This window comes from Anas platyrhynchos, chromosome 14 (assembly GCF_047663525.1).
Source record: "Anas platyrhynchos isolate ZD024472 breed Pekin duck chromosome 14, IASCAAS_PekinDuck_T2T, whole genome shotgun sequence".
Lineage (NCBI taxonomy): Eukaryota > Metazoa > Chordata > Aves > Anseriformes > Anatidae > Anas > Anas platyrhynchos.
Window position 1 is genome coordinate 7,577,153 of NC_092600.1, and position 22,332 is coordinate 7,599,484.

General features: G+C 40.4%; 1 protein-coding gene across 22 annotated transcripts in view; it reads left to right on the forward strand.

Moving 5' to 3' along the window:
* Window positions 1–22,332, forward strand: part of SGCD (sarcoglycan delta) — a 543,191-nt gene that overhangs the window by 430,306 nt on the left and 90,553 nt on the right. For all 22 annotated transcript variants that reach the window (XM_072023537.1, XM_072023529.1, XM_072023522.1 and 19 more), the window contains one exon: window positions 13,046–13,147. In XM_072023537.1, the coding sequence (XP_071879638.1) occupies window positions 13,046–13,147 (102 nt within the window). The remainder of the gene's footprint in view (window positions 1–13,045; window positions 13,148–22,332) is intronic.

Sequence of the window (22,332 nt, forward strand, 5' to 3'; positions counted from 1 at the left end):
GCAGTGGCGTCAGCCTTCCCCGACAGCCCAGCCCTGGCTGCACTGTGCTGCCTGGGTCCCTGGGCCCCTGGGTACCTCAAACTGTTTAAAACGGGCTTTGAGCAAAATTCTCTGACTGCAGTAAATGTGTTCCATTTCTGTTACCCACGTGTCATTCAGAGAACTGTCTTGAAAGAGACAAATTAATGACTATTAAGAATTTTATACCCTGCTATTTTCTCTATTTACTGATGTTACATTCTTCTCCAGAAATGCTTAGTCTGATGTTTAATAAGTGAAGCTATTATTATCTTAAATTATATAAGATTTTCTTACCCCATCATAACAATTGAGGAAAGGATTTAAAAAAAAAAAAAAAAAAAAAGCTTTGAAAGCTTTGGCAGGACTTTACCAAACTTACTGCACAGTTTTATAGTAGATGTGATATACCTATATTGCAGCAGTGCAGAGCTGCAGAGAAATAAAAAAGATGACCAATCTGAGAAAATGGTGATATCAGAGAAGCTGGATGAGGAATGGATTTGAATGAGAGTTTATTTTTGGTTTTCCATAAGTTTACTGTAAATTTCAATATTTCTACTGAAATGTTGGCCCTAGAAATTTTACTAAGCTTTGAAAATACAGGTTGTTAATGTGTTTGCAGCTGAATTCCAATTTTCTTTAGTTTTATTTAAAGTTTAGTTTTATTTAAAAAAAAAAAAAAAAATGTAAAATTTGTGTTAATACCTCTCAGTAACAAAATCATTGACTGCCCTTCCTGTGGTTATTCTTACTAATAACCCTATTGAAGAAAGGTATTCATGGGTGTAGTGTTTTACCTAGATACATAAGGACTTCACAAGGTATCAGACAGCTGACATAGAACAATACAGTCAGAAGCATATCACCAGTAATCCATCTCAATTCCTTGTTTATTACCTTGGCAACTTCCTAGCAGTTTTGTCAATAAGATGCTGCTTCTAGCAGTGTAACTTTATTCTTACATTTATATCCCAAATTTATCATAACCTTATAAATTTCCTCCAGTCACCAAAATGTCCCATTAAGCTATTTAATCTTCCTGAAACTACATTCTTTATTGGTAGCCTGGAAAAAATATTTTTTGCCCTACATCTCTAAGTATTTTGAGATTAAATTCACCAAAGTTGTCAAATAGGTCAGCGACGAAAGCCAAAACGAGAGAAATCTGGTTTAGGATTTAGGTGGATGGAAAGGAGAGGAGGTGTAATAATGCTGCAGAGCTCCTGCTCCACTGTCACTGCCACGTCCCAGGCAAAGCTGCTGAGAAGCTCCCTTCAGGAGTCTTCTCCTCAGTGCAGAGGAGAGAAATCTCATGGCTTCAGGCAATGTGGTCTGAAGACAGGTTCTGGATGCTCAGCCAAAGGTCAGACAAAGAGAAATGCATCTGTTTGCCTCAGCGTTTTGCTTTATGCTCTGTGTTCTTTTAAGGGATAAAAATTCCTTGTTGAGCTTTTTCGGTCCCTAACCAAATGCAGCAGTTAGTGATTATGTGTCATTGTTCCCCGGTGGTGATTCTTACGGAAAGGAAAGTCTTTCTGAAAAGTAACAGGCAGTAACAAACACAGACTGCCAAAATCATGAAAAAGCTGTGTCTCAAGTGCCTTCTGAGCTCTGTCCAGACCGTGATGGAGAGCTAAGGCACCTCTTGCCGCCTTGGAGCCTGACTCCGCTACAAAAGGCTGCATGGAAGAGCAGCATCCCATTGCACTTCCAGCAAACAGAGCTTCCTGATCAAAAATATTTCACTGAGTGCACTGTTTTTGCTTAATTTTAATGTAGCCTGTTCCTGGCTACCATCTCCCCGCGTGCTGTGATCTGTATGCAAAGCTGCCTCGTACCGACCAGGGCTGTCCTGTGGGACAAGGCAGCAGCTCCTGGAGAGAGCCGCATCGCCCTCCTGCAACTTGTTTATTTTCTTTGAAAGGTTCCCGGGGAGCATAACCAGATGCCAGAGGCTTCTGCCAAACTTTGCAGACACCCACTGGAGAATATATTGCTTTTAAATTTGCAGCATCAGGAGCTGTGCTAGCTGCTCGCTCTTGCTCATTTTGTCACACCAGAGGGAGTGGGCATCGCTTCTCACTTGTGCCAGAGATGCTGCAAAACTGCACCGGGAGTAGCTCACCTCTGAAATGCACGTGGCCTGAGAGAAGCTTCCACGATTTTTCATGATAAGGGAAATCCAGATCTGAGGCACTCTTTATTTTGAAATATTTCATTATTTAGATGATCTTGGTGCTTGTAATAAATAAATAAATCATCTAAGGCGAGGCTGCACGCAGCAGATAAATAGGTATGCAGACTGAGTCACCTAATTTATTCCTGCTGATGTCCTGTTAGAAAGGAGTAGAAAGAGGAAGAAATGCTAATAGCCCCAAATAAGACATTTTTCTGTAATGAAATGACACCCAAAGCTGTGTTCTCTAAAGGCAAAACCCTGGTAGGAAAAATCGCTTTCCTGTGACTTTAAGGACTCTCTGTTTCAAAAGGTGTTAGAAAAAGGCACGGTGCCTTTCTCTGTTGTAGTTTGCAATCGGAGCCGATGCCAGTTGTATATTTTTGCATGTCATTCTTGGCTATGTCATGTAACTGCCTGATTTTCACCCACGTAATATTGTACTCCTTGACTTCTAAGAGAATCTCTTGGCATCTGGCACAAGTCCCCTCTGACTAAGTAAGCCCCCACTTGATAATAATTTGAAATTAAAAACACCCTACGCGTGGGTTCTGGTTATGAATAGAATAAATGACATTTTGCCTTTATTTTCCGCAACAAGTAAACAGTAGGAAAATTGCCTCAATGTTTTCCAGTTACTTCACAGCTCGACAAGTATAAACTGCCATAATGATAATTTTGGAAATCATGTCAGGAAGTGCCGTCTTGCAGGATAGTTCTGGGCTCGAGTTGCTGACTAGCAAGCTCCTCGTTCCCTTGCTGTATAAGTTATTTTCATTCTTCAAAGACTTTCTTGAAAGCTCACTAAAAAGTTTTGAAGAAGACGGGGTATTAAGCGTAATGGGCCTTCTGGAAGGGAGGCAGAAGAATGCAAAACACAGGGGAAAAAAGGAGTGTATCTGAAATTAGAGTTGTTGGCATTTGAAAGTTGATAAAATTAACCTGTTGTTTCTCAAGAGAAGTAAATATTTAGCTTCTTAGCTGCAACACTGGCATAAGAAAGGGCTGGAGAGAAACCTTCAGAAGCTCCTCCTTTAACACAGCTTTCTCTTGTGGCTGTGCGTTGATCCCTAATGTTGTGCCTCAGTTTCCCTTAAGAGGATGCTCCCATGTGAGCATGCACTCAGATAATGTCTGCCAGGCACAGATGTGAGGGCATGCATTAGATGTTAGATGGCTGTGTGGTAGTTCTGACACTAAATATTTAGGAGCAGGGAGTTTGGGGAGAAATAACTGATGACAACTAATTAAACTGCTGCTTATCCTCCAATCCCTGTTTGAAATGAGCAGATGCATACCACAGATCTGACCACATTCTTTGCCCACCATTTACACTGTTGAGTGACCCTAACCATACCCATGCATTTTGCTCTATGAATAGTTATTTGCTGGCATTTGTTCAAAGGCAATAGAAGCAATATACTTATTTCTGCCTCCTTGGGAGTAGCGCTTTCAGTTCTTTCATTTCTTTGCTGTCTCCAGAGCCTCCCTGCTAACAACAATGTCATATACACACTGTAGATAAGTCTGGAAGACAGTTTAAATTATTTTTCAGTATATTCTGATAGTGGAAGAGCTAAATCATATATTTTTGTGTCAAATACAGCTATAAAAATTCTGTGGTGGTTCCATAGTAGCTTCTTAACAAGGGGACTATGGATTCCTCTTAACACAATGATTTTGATTCTAAAGCACATTTCTTTTTACCTAGCTGTGCAAATAAATTGAATTTACCCTATATCCTGTCTCTCGCTAAAAGTATGAGATTTGATTAAAAAACAATAATCATTAAAGTAATCCCTGAAGTGTCTCTATATCAGTATAGTTGGAATCACATTTCAGAAGTATATTTTATTTCATGATCTATGTTTATCGTTTTGCCTGGCAATCTGTTTATTTTGTTTGTTTGTTTGTTATAAATGCTATTGCACACTATTGAGGTCTAGGTTTATCCCAGCTATCCAAAGGCATCTAGAAAATATGCCTAAGTCACCTTGGAGAAGCTCCCGAGCAGCTGGGAGGAACCACTTCCAGGGAGCAATTCGGGTGCTAGGTAGGCTTGATTGCCATTTTCTCTCCCCTGCCTGCAGAGGTACCCTGGGATGGGTATCTTCCAAATGCAGGGTCATCAGTGAACTGCCTTATATTAACTGAATCTGAGCTCATAAACAATTATTTGAGTTGCATTGAAAATATTCCTTCACATCATGATTATCCTACCTTTGGAGGCTGATGTTGCTATAGCAGCAAGTATATAATGCAGGTGCAGTGCCTTTTGAGAAGGTCAGTGCAACAGGCGCCTCCTCCATCTTTCCTTGCAGCCTGTAAATCAGTGTGCTGAGATGGGGTTGTCAAATGTGCTGATAGACGGGACTTGCAAAAAAGGCCATGGCCTTGCCCCATCTCTCTGCACCAGGATTTGTATTTCTGGTAGCTTGAGTGTTGGTGTGGACCTCGAGTGGGGTTTTGAAACCAGAGTGTGTTTGCATGAGCCTTATTTCTTTGAACAATTCTGGTATTATGCTCTAATTAATGCCCCAAGTTGTTTTGGCACTTTCACATCAGACAAAAATGACCCAATAATTGGCCTCATTTTCAAGAGCTAACCTCCAGAAACTCTGCTGGAGAGCTGTTACTTCCTTTTTCAAAGTCAAACCTTAATCTGCCTGCTTCATCACTGGTTGGAGGGAATTGCTAAATACTAGGTTAGCTAGAAAATCTTACTCCAGAGTGTAAATACAAAACCCAAAAGGAATCCATTAAGATAAAGAAAGGAGGAAAAAAAAATATTAATTCCTCCTTCTCCCTGGATACTTCTTCCAACAATATAAAGATAAGTGAGTTCTTCAATTCAGCCTTGGTGTAACTTGAAGGAGTGATGCCACAGAGAATGTTTTGTCCAAGATCTTTATAGTTGTAAAAAGGATGTGTTGATTCTTTCCTTCATTTGGTGATTGACAGACTATTGTAGTTCAAGAGAATTAAACCGGAATGTATAAAAACTGATTCTGCAACCCCTTGAACTCTACAGTGAATTTACGTGCTGATTTTATTATTAAATTGCTGCATTATAAGGAAAGTACTTGTTCCTGTGAGTATAAGTATCTTTTATTCCACTTCTGAGTGAGCACAAATTTCTGCAGGATGGGACTTTTCCCTTCTAATTAGCATAATTATGGTAATGAGCTAGACTAAAAAAGACAGAGAATTCAAGGGACACATTTGGAATATATGTTGATTATAAGATATTAAACCATGGTATTTATGTTTGAGCAAAAAAGCGGAAAAATGCTCAAGAGAATGTGGCTCATTTTATAATGGTTCAGTGCCAAAGTGCTCCATAACAGGGAGCTGGGAGGTATGAAAGGCAAATTTTGAACTCTTCCCTGCTATATCAATGGAAAGTGAAATTATTACCCTAGAGAGGAATTTTGCCTGTGATGGTTGTGTTGTAGTAACAATGTTGGGATTCATAAGTGTTTTCCCAAAAGATCTGCTAATCCTTTTCCCTGCAAAAATGTTCTCTCAAATGGAGTGGCTTATTTCATACAAGTCCGGATTTTGTTTTGCCACACATCATCATATTTTGAGTAAATTCACTAGGACTTCCCTTTGAAAAGAAATACCTCCTGCCCAAAGTAGTTCCAGCAATATGCAATAAATCCGAGCTAAGCTTTCTTCAAGCACTGGTTGAATGATTTGTTTAGAAATTATTCCAGCACTAGTCTGGAGTTGTTTCAAGGGATGGGATTTAGAGCCTTTGGTCAGCCGTAACTTGTTCTTTCTGCTTAAGACTTTTTTTCCTAACTCCCTCTAAAGTCAGTGCATAAGTTTCCTTTGCTTTAAAAGACAATTGTATAGGGCTCTTAAAGTAATCATAATAAATAGTTGGTGAGTACTTAGTTAAAGTGGAAGGAACTGAGAGAGGAGAAAGGTGCCATGGGACTGTACACGTGGCAGCTGTCCCTAACGCCAGGATGATGTGCAGAGGTGTTGTATCGCCCGAGCACACATGCTCACATCTGTGAGCTGTCAGGTTGTATCATATTTTTCTCTGTGAACTGCTAGGGACAAGCAGATTGCTGTGACACTAAGTTAGTTGGATAGATGGATACTGCCTTATTAATCACACGATGGATACCTGCCTTGTTAATTGCAATCTGTGTCATTTATTCTGTTTTGGAGGAAGCTGGAGGCGTGACTTGAGAACAGGATGTCAGTGGCAGCAGCGCCAGCTGCTCCCTGCTGCCCTGTGTCCCCGTGCACACCATTGGCACTTCTTTCCGTAAGGTCTGGGGGAAATGTCCTTGCTGCTGGCCCCATTTGCTTGGCAAGGAATGTGGTGTGAGCACCCAGCATTGGATGCGAAGCTTGTGAGGCTGCCAGGAGTAAATTCAAGGTTTTCTGCCTCATAGCTCATTGCCCTAATTGTGAGACATCCTCCTGTTTCTTGTGCTCTCCTTGCTACATACCCTCATCTCATCTTCTGCTTCTTATTCTCAGTCATGCAGAGCAACTCACAAGACCAAGAGTTTCCACTGGAATTGAAGGGCTCTGGTCTTTGCGTAGGCTTGGTTTGTGCTGAATTTTGCATTAACCGTACTGGTCTGCAGGCAGCTTCCTCCTTTTGTACCCAATTCCCTGGTAAATTAGCAGCCACCTGACTTCTGTGGAGCTGTCACAAATTACTTTATGCTTGTGAAAGTAAGCATAAATGTTTCCATAGCTGCTACAACTTTAACAGCAGCTTCTGGAGGTCATTTTCCTGTGGGTAACTCCCACAGCTGGTCTTTGCTCATTCAGCTCCATGTCTCCCTGTGACCGATTGCTGCAATGCCAGAATTTTATAAAGGTGTCTTCTCACAAAATGTCACGAGCTTCTGGAGGGAGCCTTCTGTGAGCTAGCTGCTTGCTAGTCTTGCAATTTATAGCGTTGTTTTAGTGCACCAATTTGCAGCGAAGGTTTTAGCTGTGCTTCATCTGTCTCTCCCTCCGTCCTGGGGGAGGACGCATCGACTGTCCCACGTTGATGCAGGGCACCTGGGGTCACCTTCCTTCACCCACCGATGTCTCAGAGCAGCTGTCCTGGGCTGTGCTCATCACCTTTACATGGAAGCACTGCCTGAAAGACACCTGACAGGGATACCTGCGGTCCATAAGGAGGCAGAACAGGGAGGTGAATCCCAGTTGTGGACGTGAGGCCTTGCAGTGCAATTCAGAGCATATCTGTACATACAGGGGTATAACCATAGCTGCTATGCAACACTGCATTGGTTTGTTTTTTTCTACTGTGCACACAAACCTGAGCCCATGGGTCTCAAAACAAGGCCTTATGACAGAGGAAGGAGCTGCCATGCTCTCCTTACTTTGGAGGTTATGTTGCTCTGGGCCATGCTGCACAACCAGCTTTAACTCTCCAGGCCTGAGGCTACTGAGGGGTGTTTGGCTTCCATATTGAGAGACCAGGGTCTTGATTAAGAGGACTAATTAAATAAAGAAAGTGAGGAGAAGGAGGGAGGGCAAATCCTATCAGAGCAAGTAGGTGTTTGAGGCCCTGAAGTGATGTGTATCTCTGCAGATCTTCCTTAAATCTATGGAAACTAGAAACATTTAATATCTAGTCAGAGGTAGAAGAGCACAGAAATCTTCCAGGTAAGAGAAATAAAAACAGGTCACTTGCATTTGCTGGTTTTTTTCCCTGAGTTTGGATGTATTGAGCTGTGTAATAAATCGCACATATCTGGAACCGATGCAGAGCACAGCAATCAATAATACAAGCAATGATAATCAGGTGTTTCAGCCATCTGACATGAGCAGTCTCCAAAGATAATTCTATCCCACAGGACATTACCAAACATAACTTCAGTTTATTCCCAGGAAAAGAAGCAAGTGCTTACCTGCCATGCAGAGACAAATCTTGTCAACAGTTTTGCTTCAGAAAGCTGAAAATGGATGGAAGTGCAGGAAAAAGCACGAGGGGAGATGCTTTTTCACAAAGCAGCCCACAACGCTGACACATGTTGGGGCTGGTGGTGGCCAGAAGGCAGCTGCTGCTCACAGTGTTTGCCTTCACCAATGTCTCTAGAAAATCCTTAGGAAAAATAAAAATCAGGAAATGGCAAATTTGCCTTCTATGTTCAGAAATACCAGAGGAAGTGCAGAGCAGTGTGAGACTGAATTTATTGTTTGTAAAGAACAAAGCATCCTGGTGTGAAGGGCCACAGTGAACACATGCTATCACCACTTTGTTTCTTAACTAGGCTAAGCTACAGTAAGAGCCCAGCCTCATTTAATAAAGCTACCTATGGATGGCAGACACCACTGAAAACTTCTCCTGTTAATATGTGCATGTAGCTCAGATCAGTGCAGTTTATGCAACTCCCATGTATTTACAACACCAATTACGTGTCTCTGGTTACATGGGCTACTTTTTTCTTAATTTTTTATTTTCTTATTAACTTACTATTTTCTTATTTTTCTTGTATTCTTATTAACTGAATTTTCCTGCTACTACTCATATAGTTATAAACAAATAAGAAAGTAGTCTACAGCTGTTAAAAAAGAAAACAAAAAAAAGCTAGATTTTGCCCATGTATATGGCCACAGGGCTGACTACAAGGCAGCAAGGAGCCTCAGCATTCAGGTAGCATCAATACTGAGCTCTTCCTCTAACACCAGCACCATCAGTTCTAATTGGTTGTTAAACTGAACTCCTTCTCAAGCTAATAAAAATGAGAAAGTCTTCTGTCATTCGGCAACACCAAAATGACATTTATGTTATTCAGGATTTTACCATTGCTGTCCCATTTTAACACAGAGCAGTCAGTGATAGCACATAAATTTTTATGCCTGCCCATTACAAGGCATTGTATAAAAAGAGAGGTGGTTTAGATGATAAAGTTGATGTGAAAGTTTTCACCACGCTCTTCCAAAAAAGCTGAACAATTCAGAGCAGGTGGTAATGGAAAGTTTCTGACTCTGTGCCTCTTGTTTTCCAGCAGTTAGCCTGGGTGCTCCCACAAAGCTGGTTTGTGCCTGCACAATAAAGTCATTCATTCTCTGTCGAGGAGTCTACTAATAAAAAGGGGAGAAACTGAGATAGTCAGATGTCAGTGTACCAAATAATCAATACCACATTGTTTTTTGTTATTCACAAACAACATGATGGCAGATAAGGATATATACCAATTGCAGACACAGTGTTTAATAAAAAAAAGTCATGGTATCTGTCTCTCTGGCCAGCTTTCTGCTACATTTTATAGGTCAAGGTCCATGAAATTTCATAGCACGAGTGCTATACATATTCACTGTAGCAGAGTATGACATTTAGTTTCTATTAAACTATATACTTTAGGGAGGAGGAAGATGCTTTATCAAAAACAACATGCAAGGTAGTCTTTCACACAAAGATTTCTTTCTAATGTTTCTGTATTTTGATACCTTTATACAATTCTGCAAGCTGCAGATTTTTTTTTTTCCTAATGGGAAATAATAAATGAATACGATTCAATAATTATTTTACTGTAAGAGATCAGAATTTCTCATTCACTTTTAGTCTCAAATTACAATCTTTGCGTGTTTTTTGCCTTACCCAGAATGTCACTACAAAAAGTTGTCATCTTTATCACAAGAAACATGAGCAGTAGAGAGTTAATGATGGTAAGAGTCAGCACTAAGCATTGCACCCTGATCCCAAACCCCAGCAAAGTCAGGAGGTAGTGTCCGGTGAGTGGGGCCGGAGTGAGTATGTCAAAGGCTGAGAAGAGTAACGTGGGGAAGTGCCTTATTTTCTCCCACCCAATGGTTTTGTAACAGCATATGTTGGCTTGTATGGTATAAATCAAATGTGTTCTTGATGTTCTAGTTGTAGAACATGGTCCCATAGGCACAAGTCTTTTGGAATGTATAGGACCTGCTAGATATGTGCTATTTGGCCCCTATGAGTGTTTTTGACCTGCTAGATGTGAGCTATATGGCTCCTACAAGTGTTTCTTATGTGTAATAGTCCTGTGGGGGTACTTGGAAACAGAGGGTGAAGGAGAGAAAGGAAGAGAGAGACTCAAGAGAAAAGTGGAATGAGAGATATGCATCCCTACTCAGGATAGACTGAAGCCATAAGCCACTGAAATTGTTTATTTGCCATGGCTTCAGTCATGACTTGACCAGTGCCTTTATAGGTCCATGTTGCTGGTGGAGTATTGCCCCACGTCAGCTCAGGAGTGAGCCCTGGAAATGGTCAGGATTGCAAATCCCCAGAGATGGTTGTTCTTGCAGCTTTGTGTTGCATACACCTGCACACCTGACCTGCAACTTTTCTAATGAAACCAGGGAAGAAGCTGCAATGTGAAAGCCCTTAGGGCTTACTGAAATATCTATTTTGGGAAATATTTTTATTTTTTTTTTAGCAGTGCAAAACATGTGAGGGTCTGCAGATAGCTGTAATAATTTCTTCTCACTCAAATCGCAAAGCATACCGCTATCAAAATTTAATCTTGGCTCTTTGGTGCATAATCATATTTCACTCATTTTCCTTCATACTTTTGCTTGAGATAAATGAATCCCCTTCTGTGCCACCACCAACCCAGAATTCATAAGCCAGTATTTTACACCTGGGAAGGGGAATGTAGCAACAGGCATTTTATGACCCATCTCTCATTCCCCTCCCTTCAGCAATCAATAGCATTTTCAGTATATGTCTCTATTTAAAGTTCACTTAGAGCTTTCAATTCAAAATGATATGACAGCGGTCAGTTCATCAGCCAGCACTCCTGAGCCTGCCTTTGTTCGTAAGACATCACGTTGTGGCAAAAGCGATCTTTGCTTGGCAGGGTACACCCTGGGAGCGATACTTCTTGCAACAGGGGAACCTCTGGCAAGTGACCAGCATCACTGCTGAGACACACTAGGGCTTTGATTTGAATCCCTCAAAATTCCCATCATTTGGCAGTGGTTTATGTGAGCCTCGTTGGGTTAGTCATTCACCTCTAATGGGATCGATTCCTCTTGCCAAGATGGAGGGGCATACACAGCATGAGGAGGAGGAGGTAGATGGGTTTTAGTTTTTGCATCTGGATTAGGAAGCATTCAAGATTCACGCACCAACCTTGGTGTTCTCTACAGCCTCCTGAGGAGGGGAAGGCGACGGTCTCTTCTCCTTGGGAACCAAGGACAGGATGTACAGGAACAGCACAAAGCTGCACCGGGGGAGACTTGCACAGAGCGTTAGGAAAAACTCCTTCACCCTGAGAGTAGTTAAAAGCTGGAACAGGCTTCCTAGCAAAGTGGTTGGTGCCCCATGACTCACAGCGTTAAAGTGGCATTTGGGTTATGCCCTTAATAACATGTTTTAACTTTTGGTTAGCCCTGGTGGTTGGCCTCCTGATCCTTGTAGGTCCCTTCCAACTGAGTTGTTCTGTTCTGTTCCTTACATTAGATTTGGTTTTGATGATATTTGTTTTTGCAATTCCCCCCACGCATCATGTTTCTTAAACACACACATACCCCTTTCTAAACAATTATAGCCTAAATGAATCTAAGTCCCACATCTTATTAAAAGTTTTGACTTTCTCTCACAAGCTAAAGGTGAAATATTTTTAGTTTGGCCCGATTCTGCTCTCTGTTAATGTATCCATATACCTGTCTTATTGCATAAAAACTGTAAGAAAAACTCATACGCAATTTTGACATACATTTTGCTTGCTATTATGGTATGTCAGATGTTTCATTACATCCTGGACGTACATAACTAAACAATTTCTAAAGAAAATGGACTATTTGCAGTCATCTGCTGGAGGCCTGCAGCCAATGCTTCGTGTCATTTGTCAAGATTTCTCCCATTGAAGCACAGGGAGCAGTGGGGACTGGGGGAGCTTGGCACTGTGCAGAGCTGGGGAGAGTGCTGATGGCTCCTCAAATGAGGAGAGAAGAGAGATGCATGTTACAGCAGTCACTTAATGCCTGATCTCTCGAACTTCGCAATGGTTATTCGAAAGGCAGGAGACACAAATATTTGGATACAGAGGTTCGGATTGTTGGGATGCATTCAGGCTGTGCAAAAAGCAGAGGGAAGGCTAAAGTCCTGAGCCAATCATCTCAGGAAAGAAAAGTCAGAATTTAGCCCAGGACAAGAGAGCAATCCATTAGAAAGATATTCCTGTTGTGTAGTTACTTTTCCCAGAGCACGTATTTGCAGAAATGTATATTTTGATCGAGCTGTGCAGTGTCTTTACAGCATCGAAAGCACAAGAAAACCTGTGAGACTTAAAACTAATCAACAGTTTTCCGCATCTTTTTGTCATAAGCCCTAAGGACGTCACACCAAAGAGTCTGTGTTTTGCAGAGATTTCCCCAAACACTGGGGGTCAGGTTCTATAACACATTTTATTGCAGTACTCTTACATAGCCCAAACTTACTTTGTCGGTTCAGTGGAATTAATCACACACTCTCCATATGGAGTTCAGTAAAATTAATCACATATTCTTTGTATGGATTTGTCATGAATGAGAAGGTATATTAATATATGGGCACACGGTTAATATTCCAGTGAATAGTTTCCTGTTAATGCAGAGCATCACTGCATCTCTTTGAGTAGAGATGACTAGCTTAAAAGAACATCTTTCATCTGTGTAAATGGTTTACTGGGGGGCATTGCAGATTGCTCTGAATGGATTTTTTTTTTTTTCACAGAAACAGAGCTAAAAGGATAACACGAGTAATTGCATTCTCTAGTGCCTCCCAGTGCTTTACATGTTCTCCTCTGCAGGAAAAAGAAATCTTTCATTTATTGTCAGCCTGATGAATTTAGTAATTGTAACTAATGGGGTTGTTTCTTTTTGTATGTGTTTTAGGATGGAATGGGCAACCTGAGAATCACGGATAAGGGTCTAAAGCTGGAAGGAGATTCAGAATTCTTGAAACCTCTCTACGCCAAAGAAATCCGGTCAAGACCAGTAAGTTGTCGGGAAAAAAATAATCACGTTTCTGTAGTCCTAACCGTAAGAAACCTTGAAGTGGCAGGGTGACACGGTTACCGGATAAATTACTTTGGCCGTTCTATACAAATGTAATCTGGGGAGAGAGACAGTGGGTGTCCCTTGGGTACTTCATCAAGATACAATATCATCTGGGCAGTTGCAAGGTTGATATATGTGGGTTTAGTTTGTGTAAGTCACAGTTAAAATTCTCCCAGGACCACTGAGATTTCACATTGTCTTTTGGTCTCCCTTTAAGATAAATCATAAGCAGTACTCGACTGAAAGACCTAATATTTCTGAGGTACAGTGGTAGCAGGCAGTTGTGAAATCCAGATTGTGTTTAAAGTTAGTCCTTTTCTGCAAAGAGCTGATGCCTTGGCAGAAGGGCCTGATCTGTTAGCTGTCACAATAAACCCATACTATGTACTCAGTCCTATTTCATGTTGTATCTTAAAATTATGTGCAGTTAAAATTCAACGCTGCTCAGTGAGACTGCTTGACAAAAGTGGCAAGGATGTTAACAACTGAAAATGAGAAAGAACCCAAGTGTGATTGAAATAGCATTTTTGTGGTAGCGTTTCGTTGACTGTCAGTGCTTTTTGTTCTTTCTAATGCAATCCTGTTTGTCCTGAGCAGCTGTAGCATAACTGAAAAGATTACGTATGGTTTCCAGAATCCTCCCAAGAAAATGTAATCTATCTTATTTCCTGATCTGAAGTGTTAATTTGAGTCAGATAGCAACCTTCCATTTTGATAACAATGGCAGGTAGCTAATTAAATAGTTAACGCCCCTTTATCCAGCATTTCAGTGGTCTTGTAGAAATTGGAACTTGTAGAATAATCAACATAACATCCAGTACAATATCCTATTTAATTATTGAAGGTTGTAACCTCTCTAAGATGGCTAGGAATTGATTTCAACAAACATAATCATTTTAGGAAGAAAAGTTAATGAGAAAACGTTCATATCTATAAATGTTTTCATCTCCAAATTAAAAGAGAACTATAAAACCTTAACATGTCATACACTTTTTAATGTAAAGTGTGTGGAAAAGGTGCAGCACTCAATTTGATAAATAGACTGAAGAATTGCCATTTACATTTCTTTTTCTTCAGTTAAATGGCTAAAAATAATATTTGATTACTGAGAGAACTAAAAACCCCTTCTTGCTACTAGGAATTTACTGTTTACATACCATTGTACTGATTTACATTTTATTAAGGTGGGGGGACAAAAGGTGTCTCCTTCTTGAAGTTATAAAACTACTTTCCTCACCATTGATAGTTTAATGAATGCAAGGAAAAACAAATATAAGTTAAGGGCTCCATGTGCTCCTTGCTTTATCCATCCTCCAGGATTAGACTTATTTTTGCTGTTGCCCTGATAAGGGTCTAGTTGCAAGCCAGAAAATGCTGATCTACATCCTAGTGAGTCAAAGGCTCTCTGCTGACTTCAGTAGATGAATCCTGGATGCTATATTAACTATTTAGTTGCATAAACCATGTGTGTAGTTTCTCTGACTTCCTAGTGAATTTAAACTGGAATAGCCTGTGCTGGCTTTCAGGTTGCTCACAACAATTCTGGAATTATTAATGGACTGAGAGCAACAGGGACAATCCTATTGATTTCAGTCAAATTATGCTTCCTTGTGCCGTGTATGAATTTGGCCTGTAGTACATAAATCAAAGGGTTGCATTCAAAGGATGATACTTAAAGTCTATTTAAAAATATTATTAAATAACCAAAGCTATATTTGTTTAAAGCACAGTAGTATGACCCAGAATTCTCTTGGAGGGAAGCATAGAAGGAGCTCCTGATCTTGATGAGTATTGCTAAAATAAAGTGCCAAACTCAGCACTCACTAGTGCTGATGAATATCCAGACCAATACCATAGTAATCTTCTCTGGGTTTTCAGAAATGCATAATACGGCTTTAAATGTGCACAGTGTAACAGAAACAATATGACAAATCACAGTACAAAATATCCAAGAAATAAGCTGGCATATAGTATTTTCCTTATGCTTAATTAAACAAACTAAAAGTTGTGTGCAGTAATAGATAATGGTTTTATTTAAAGCTCAAAAGTCTTTCAAACACTGGTTATTTACAGTAGATTTTCAGGGGAAAAAAAATTGCAGTGTTGGTATTGTTCTATGTTCTAGATGAAGGGGCTCGGTGAGCTTCATGGCATTGATGGAAATGGCAGGGAAAGAATCATGTTTTGCCATTCCATAACCTCCACGGATTGGATTTTCTAATGAACTCTAATAATTGGTGCAAGCCTGAATTTGTCACATTTTGCTATCTCTTTAAGTCCCAGGAAAGTGGTAATTAATATACACGCAGACTTGCTTTTTTTTTTTTTTTTTTTTCTTTTTCAGGTTTAAAGATAGTTTTCGGATTTCCACTTCAAATGGTTCTCTTTTGCAAACTAATTCGGCAGGAAGGGAAGACCAAAGCATAGACAGGAGCAAAATCCCCTCAGGTGTCATCCTAGGAGACTGTAGCTGTGCTAGAACCTCTGAGTTTCTGTGATTTGTGCCTTAAAGAGCTGTAGCAGGTACCACCCCCTTTATCACCTTCTGCAGTGAGTGGTTGCTTTCAGCTGCTCTCCTTTTGAAAGGACAACTCATTGCAACTGAAATTACATCTGGGAAGAACAAATTTGTGGTACTGTGGCATGCAATTTATGATACCAATAAAGGTATCTTTTTGGCCTTCTCTTAGAAAATATGAGCAGAAGGATTGTGCCAAAGTGTTTTGGTCCTATGCTGGAGATGTGGGCTTTAAAATCCCAGGCTTGAACTGGCTGCTAAAAGCTACTTCCAGCCAGTTTCCTTCTGCATCACCGCTGCCTCCTGTCAGCAATGACCTGCCAGGCTTACTCACCTTTTCCCTCACCCATTCAAGAATGACACCCCCAAATACCTCTCTCTTAGGAAACAAAAGGAACAGAGGCTCTTTGTTATTTTGAGTCCTGGCTCAGTAACACATGGTTTGTAGTGCCTCCTGGATTAGGATCCTATTTGTAAACATGAGAGCTTGCAAATAAACATAGCCTTGTTATCACACAAGCCTGAAGTTTATCTGGAGAGTAATGAATAGTAACTGGTGGTAGCAGTATTTGCACCCTTGTAGTCTTGTTTTAAAGAAACAAGATAGAGGCATTCACTTTTCCAGGAGTGATCAGAGCATCTTAAACTCCCAGCTGAACATATTGCACAGTAAACAGTATTTTCCATGCCACTTGCATGGAACATGAGCATCTTGCTGCCTTTAATTAGGAAGTTAACTGGACCATGAAGTATTGCCTGTGTAAATAAAAGTGATTTGTACTTAGTCGAGAAGGTGCATTAGGAATCCTCACGTTTCTTTACTCGCACATAAATTATGGAGATTATTAAAAATTGGAAGGGTCATCTATAAACCCATCTGTAGCTCAGCTGCACTGTCACTCTCAAAATGTAGCTGTCTTTCTAACCGTTGTAATTTATTGTGGACTATCGTATGAACCATCTGCTCACTTATAAATCAAACAAACTTTGACTGAAAGTTGCACATACCAGCACAAATTGTTAATTTTATGTGCTGGAAAGCAATAGCAACAGTTTTGTGGTCTGCAGTCTTCACTGATTTAATTTGAATTGAAATTTTAAAATGGAAATTTTCCTGCTTCTGTCAACAAGAACTGCTAACTAGTAGGTTCCTTGAAACTTACTATAAGCAGGTTTAGCTTTCTTTGGTGCAATTGTGTTGCTTTGAAGCTTGCCACTTCCAGGACTGTAAGTAACTTAAAAGGGGCAAGGCAGCAGGCTATGTGTATTTTCCATTCCAATAACAATAGACATATGCTGAGATTATGAAGGAAAATCAAGTGAATTACTTCTCTCAGGAACTGTGTGACAACCAATGAGATGATAATCTCAGCTTTAGGAAACAGAAAAAAATGTTGCTTTGACAGGATTAGGACGTTTTTGCCCTCTCAGTGTTCATTTCAAGTGCAAAGATGGAAGAAAGAAACCTCAGTTTGCACATGTTTACACCCAGGCTTAAATTTTCTTAGCCTGTATCCTTTTAAAGACATGATCACTCTCAAGCATTGATTTGTCTGATCAAGATCTGCAGTATAAAGCTTGACTGGGGTCCTGCCCTTACTGTATTTTTCCAGTTTCATGTTGAAGTTCTGCTTCCTGTTATTTAATCAATTGGAAGAAAAAAAAAAAAAAAAAGAAGAAGAATTGAAAAGCAGAATCCCATACATTAAAGAAGAAAAAATAATGGGGCAAAGTAATGTGTCTTTTTATATTTTCCTTTTTTTTTCTATAATGCCAGAGGTCCCAGTGCTGCTCACTGTCGGAAGCACCTTGAGCACCTTGGGACCAGGCAATGAGAGTGCCACTGAAAACCACATGCTTTGAGTTGAAGCAAACCCCGTCCCATTTAAAGCTAAATAAAATATCTAGTAACTGCCATGGAAAAAGGTCTGGGCCTCTTGTAGCACTTGGCTGTGATTCTGCAAGGGCATCTGTTTGGCCTACAGAATTCACAGTTGTGAATTAGGGCTGATAACTGCTATTCCCTTTACTGGTGTTTAGTAAGTTCTCATCAGCATAAAAGCTAGACTAGTGAGTGCATAAAATATGCTTGTCTGTACTTTTCATTTTTCCCAGCCAGTATTTGAATGATAGAAATTTTGAAGGAAACTTTTAAGACTAATAAATAATTATTTTGCCAATGTACTTGTCTCACTATGTTCACATCTGGAAGAAGAGTGGCGTAGTTTCAAAGCACAGAAGCAATTCTGTAATGCAGGTATTCTTTTGTATTATTTACTCTGCAGGTCTACCTGCCCCAAAGCTAAAAATACGTACTGAAAAACAATAAACCATGTATTTGGATTGCAAAATGACATTTGCCCTCTGTGGGGGCATACCTGCCTCACAGCCATAAATACATATTTATAAACAGTATAACATACTAATTGGGATTAAAAAGCAACATTTACCCATGAGGTAAGGCAATGCAAATGGCAAGATAATTGCAACTTTACGAGATGTTCAAACTGTGTGGTAGAAATCTAGCTTTCAGCAAAGGCTCAGATAGATAAAATGAAAGAAGGCTGCTTTTCTGAGGAAGGGGATGGAATGATGCTCTTTTTTTTTTTTTTTTTTTTTTTCCTTGTCAGAGTTTACAGAGCAATAAAAGGATATTGAATTAGTTCCTGATGATTTGGTCTAGCAGAGTGCTTAAGGATTTCGGCATGCTCGCTGAAACCATGGCAGGGTGGAAATGAAGTTTGTCTCACCATGCTGCTGTCACTTAGCAGTCCCTGCGCACTCCCACCACCTCTTTGGCATTACTCCTGTCAGCGTTTAGCTATTCCCTCAGTGACCAGTTCTTCAGAGAAGGGAAGAATCTTCTCTTATGCACATTATGATGTGAATGAGCCTGGCAGCTCACAGAGATGTTGGTCCCCCAGCATTTGCCTCTGGGGCAGTTCAGCTGCCGTTGTGACTTCAGGGACGAAAGCACTGTCTCAGGTAGGCAAAACTCACGCTATCCAAGGTCAACTTCTGAAGCATGATACTTCCTTTAATTACATGTTCAGAGCTTTCTGCTTCTCTGAGTTGATTTTTGGCAGCAGATCTTAAAACAGTGTTTAAAAGCCCTAGATGTATTTATTTATTTATTTATTAAGTACAATTTTGCTAGTGATGGCACAGCCAACGAAAGGAAGTGTCTGCAGCCCTGCCTGGCCACCTCATGTTCTCCCTGTAGAGTTTGTTAAGCATCCGCTGTGGCACCCCTCCAAACCCCTTGTCATTAGAATGTGTGCCAGCATGGGTTTGGTATAAAAGTCTCTCTCTGTTTGGTCAGTCTAAGTCTTTCTTGCCCATTAGCTATGAACAGAGAGAAGGGAGCGTATTTAGGGGCAAAACAGTAAAAATGAACAGAAGCGGATGAGCAATTTGATAAGAGCATCATTTTGGTAGAAGCACCCTCCCTTGATGCACAGGTACCCTCGCCATCCAAAGCACATTCAAGTCTCTGTATAGCAGTAGGCTGTAAGCATCCACTAGGATTGATAAAACTGATATGCTCTCCTCTTAATAAATTTAATTCTCAAGCAATAAAATCCAGAGATCCTACTTCAGACTGAACTTTGGTTTTCCTGGAGCCCTGGAGGCAGTTAGTGGCTCTGTGATGTTTCCAGTGTGCTAAAAAGGTGGAAGTTTAAACAAATTTTACAGCAGCTGTGAAAACATTCCCCTCTAGCTTCATAGTAATATTGGCCAGAAGTTTCCTAACTTTGAATTTTGAAGGAAATTTTGTAGGATAGCTGAAGGGGTACTTCCAATCACACCAGAATTAAATCTTGCTTTGTGTATTCCCTGTGGTTTGTCTAATGAGCTGGTGTTATGTGCTGCACACTGAGAGCACAACAGGGAGCTGAAGTATCTCGCCAGCTGCAAAATGTGTTTGAGTAGCCCAAAAAAGAAAGAGAGAGGAACTTCTGAAGTGAAGAAACTTTTTGGAATGACTCTACAACTTATATTTCAAAGCAAAAATCTCGTGGAGGCTGCCCATGGCATTTTGAAAAGGATTCCATTAAATGTTGCTAACATGTCATAAGCTCTTTTAAATGGAAGGGTAATGGCTCATAACATTTGTAAGCATTTTAATTTCATGCAATATGAGCAGCGTAATCAACACCTATTAAAGTCAATCAGCTGTGCCAAGTGGGCTACCTACCTCAGCTTTTGTCTATATTTTTCATCATGGGCACACCTCTAAACTAGCTCTGGGAACAGTACATTTGTACTTTCTTACCCTAGAGATTTTGTGTCCAGAAAACCCAGTATGGTCCTTGCAGAAGTATCTGAACCCATAAGCTGAATAAGCACTTCTGGTCAGTGGTTTTTGTCTTCTAGGTTGGAAGTTTGGGCCACAGATTTTATGCAGGCTAGTTACAGCCCCAAAACTGAACAAGGAGAGGGAGAATTTCCCAAATGATCTCTGTTTCGTTGACTTTTTCCCTTTGACAGGTGAAATTTGTCTGCTTGAGTTGCTTGTGTGAAGAGAGGGGAGCTGTTCAGATCATGTTTGTTTTGCTGCTGTGATCTGATTCCCTTCTCTTCATTTTCAACATTTGCAGCTGGACTCTGCGGTCATGAAAACAAGTGATGTGCACCACAGCTCAAAGTGAGCTGCTGCACTAAGGCTGGGTGCTCTGTGGTCTCTAAACTTTTGAATTGCATTTTTACCATGATCCCCAGAATTGCTTGCATCTCAGCTGTGAGGAGGACGACAGCAGGGCTGAGTTGTGTGGTAGGGCTGTATTTCCACAGAAATGTTGCAAATCAACTGATGTGTTTTTAGCTGAGTTGTGAGCCTTAAGACGGGAGTGCAAGCACTAGAACCTAAAAGGGAATAAACATTTGATTTAGTTTATTCCCCCAAAAGGAAAAAGAAAATACACAGAATTACTGACTTTAAAGTTGAAAGAAAAAATGGCTGAGCTGAATGAATTTGGCAGGCAGTTTCTTGTAGTCCTCAAACATGCACAACATTTCTAGTGTCTGTTAGTTCAGCTTAGGTTTGGCATCTCAAACTATCTATATGAATTAACTTGCATGCTACCTATATGAATTAACTGCAAAGCTGCTGTGAAGCTCCCTTTTCTTAATTAGCCATTTATTGTGGCCTGTCAGTGTTCCTGTAGGCGCATTAACCTCTAGGTGCTGTACTTTATTCTTAGTTTTCTACATTTACTCTTATGCTTAAAAAGGGGGGGATGGGGGAGGGTGGGAAGCACAAGGGGTTTACTGGGAGTTTTATGAGTGTGGAATGCATCAGTCTCATCTACCAATGATGCTTACTTGGCTGTTGCTTACTTTTACTGCCAGACAGGCATTACTGTTAAAAGAGAAGCAATGTTTCTCTTGTTGACTACAGCTGACCTGAACCAACATTTGGGATTGAATGCATTTGTGGGTCGTCTTGAATTTTCAGTCAGAAACTCGATCCAACTTTCGTCTTAACAAGCTGTAGACTCAGAAAGAAGTAAGCCTTACAAAGCACCTGAAACTGCTTGGGGAAAAACGTGCGGTTGTGTACGGCTGCATTTCTCTCTCTCAAGGGCAAAGGCCTTGAGTATAAGGATTTACTATGTCTAGACAGCTCTGCTGACAATCAGGATCCTGGCTGCTTTGGAAATGCTGAAGTATATAAACAACTTCTTAATACTAAAAATCAAAAAGGAGTAAAACTTCGTACAGTGCGGATAGAGACAAAAGGACTGAGGAAGCGCTAAAAGACAAATAGTGAGAGCCAATTATAAAGAAACAGAATGTTTTTTTCTGATGTTTCCAGGAAGTCTCAATAGCAGAGCTTCATGTCCTCTTACCACAGGACAGCAAACACTTCTGCAACTCTTCTGCTGATCAAAACTATTTCAGAAACAAAGTTATGTATTTTTTAAGGCAAGTGTTACTTGACAAGACGAAATGTGCTGTCATTAGTAAGTGCAGGCACACACCACTGGTTTTACAGACAGTTCAGTTTAGCTGCTCTTTGATTTGCAACAGGAAAGGAAAATCAGACCTTCCAGGTTTCATTTACAAGCTGCTTTGCCAGTAATAAGAATTTCTCTGATTGTTCTGCTTCTAAATGACAGATGTTAGATTTGGAGAAAGAAGAACACAGGGTAAAAACAAGAACAACTCTGAATTTGCTCCTATTCTTTTAGGGCAAATTGGTTGAGACTCTTGGGGAAAACTGACTTGCTTCTTTTGAAAGTAAAAGTGAGATTTCTTTGGCTGTTAACAACTCCCTGGCTCGAACATCTCTATTTTTGATCTCTATTTGTCTGAGGCTGTGCCTGGCTGTCTGCTCCCATGTGCACCAGTGTCTTTCAGGAAGGGATGGTCCCATACCAGCGTTAGTGGCACAGTGTTGGAATGCAGGATGCTGCTGTACATGTGTGGTAAAGATGGCTGTAAGTCTAGTCTAAGAGATTGGCATTCTAATGTGAATCATTGACTTAGTCTTCAGTCCAACCAGATGTTTAATTACGTGCATAATTTACAGATATAAGTTACTTCACTGATGCCAGTAAGGCTATTCACATGCATAAAGCTAACCATACGTTGTGTTCTT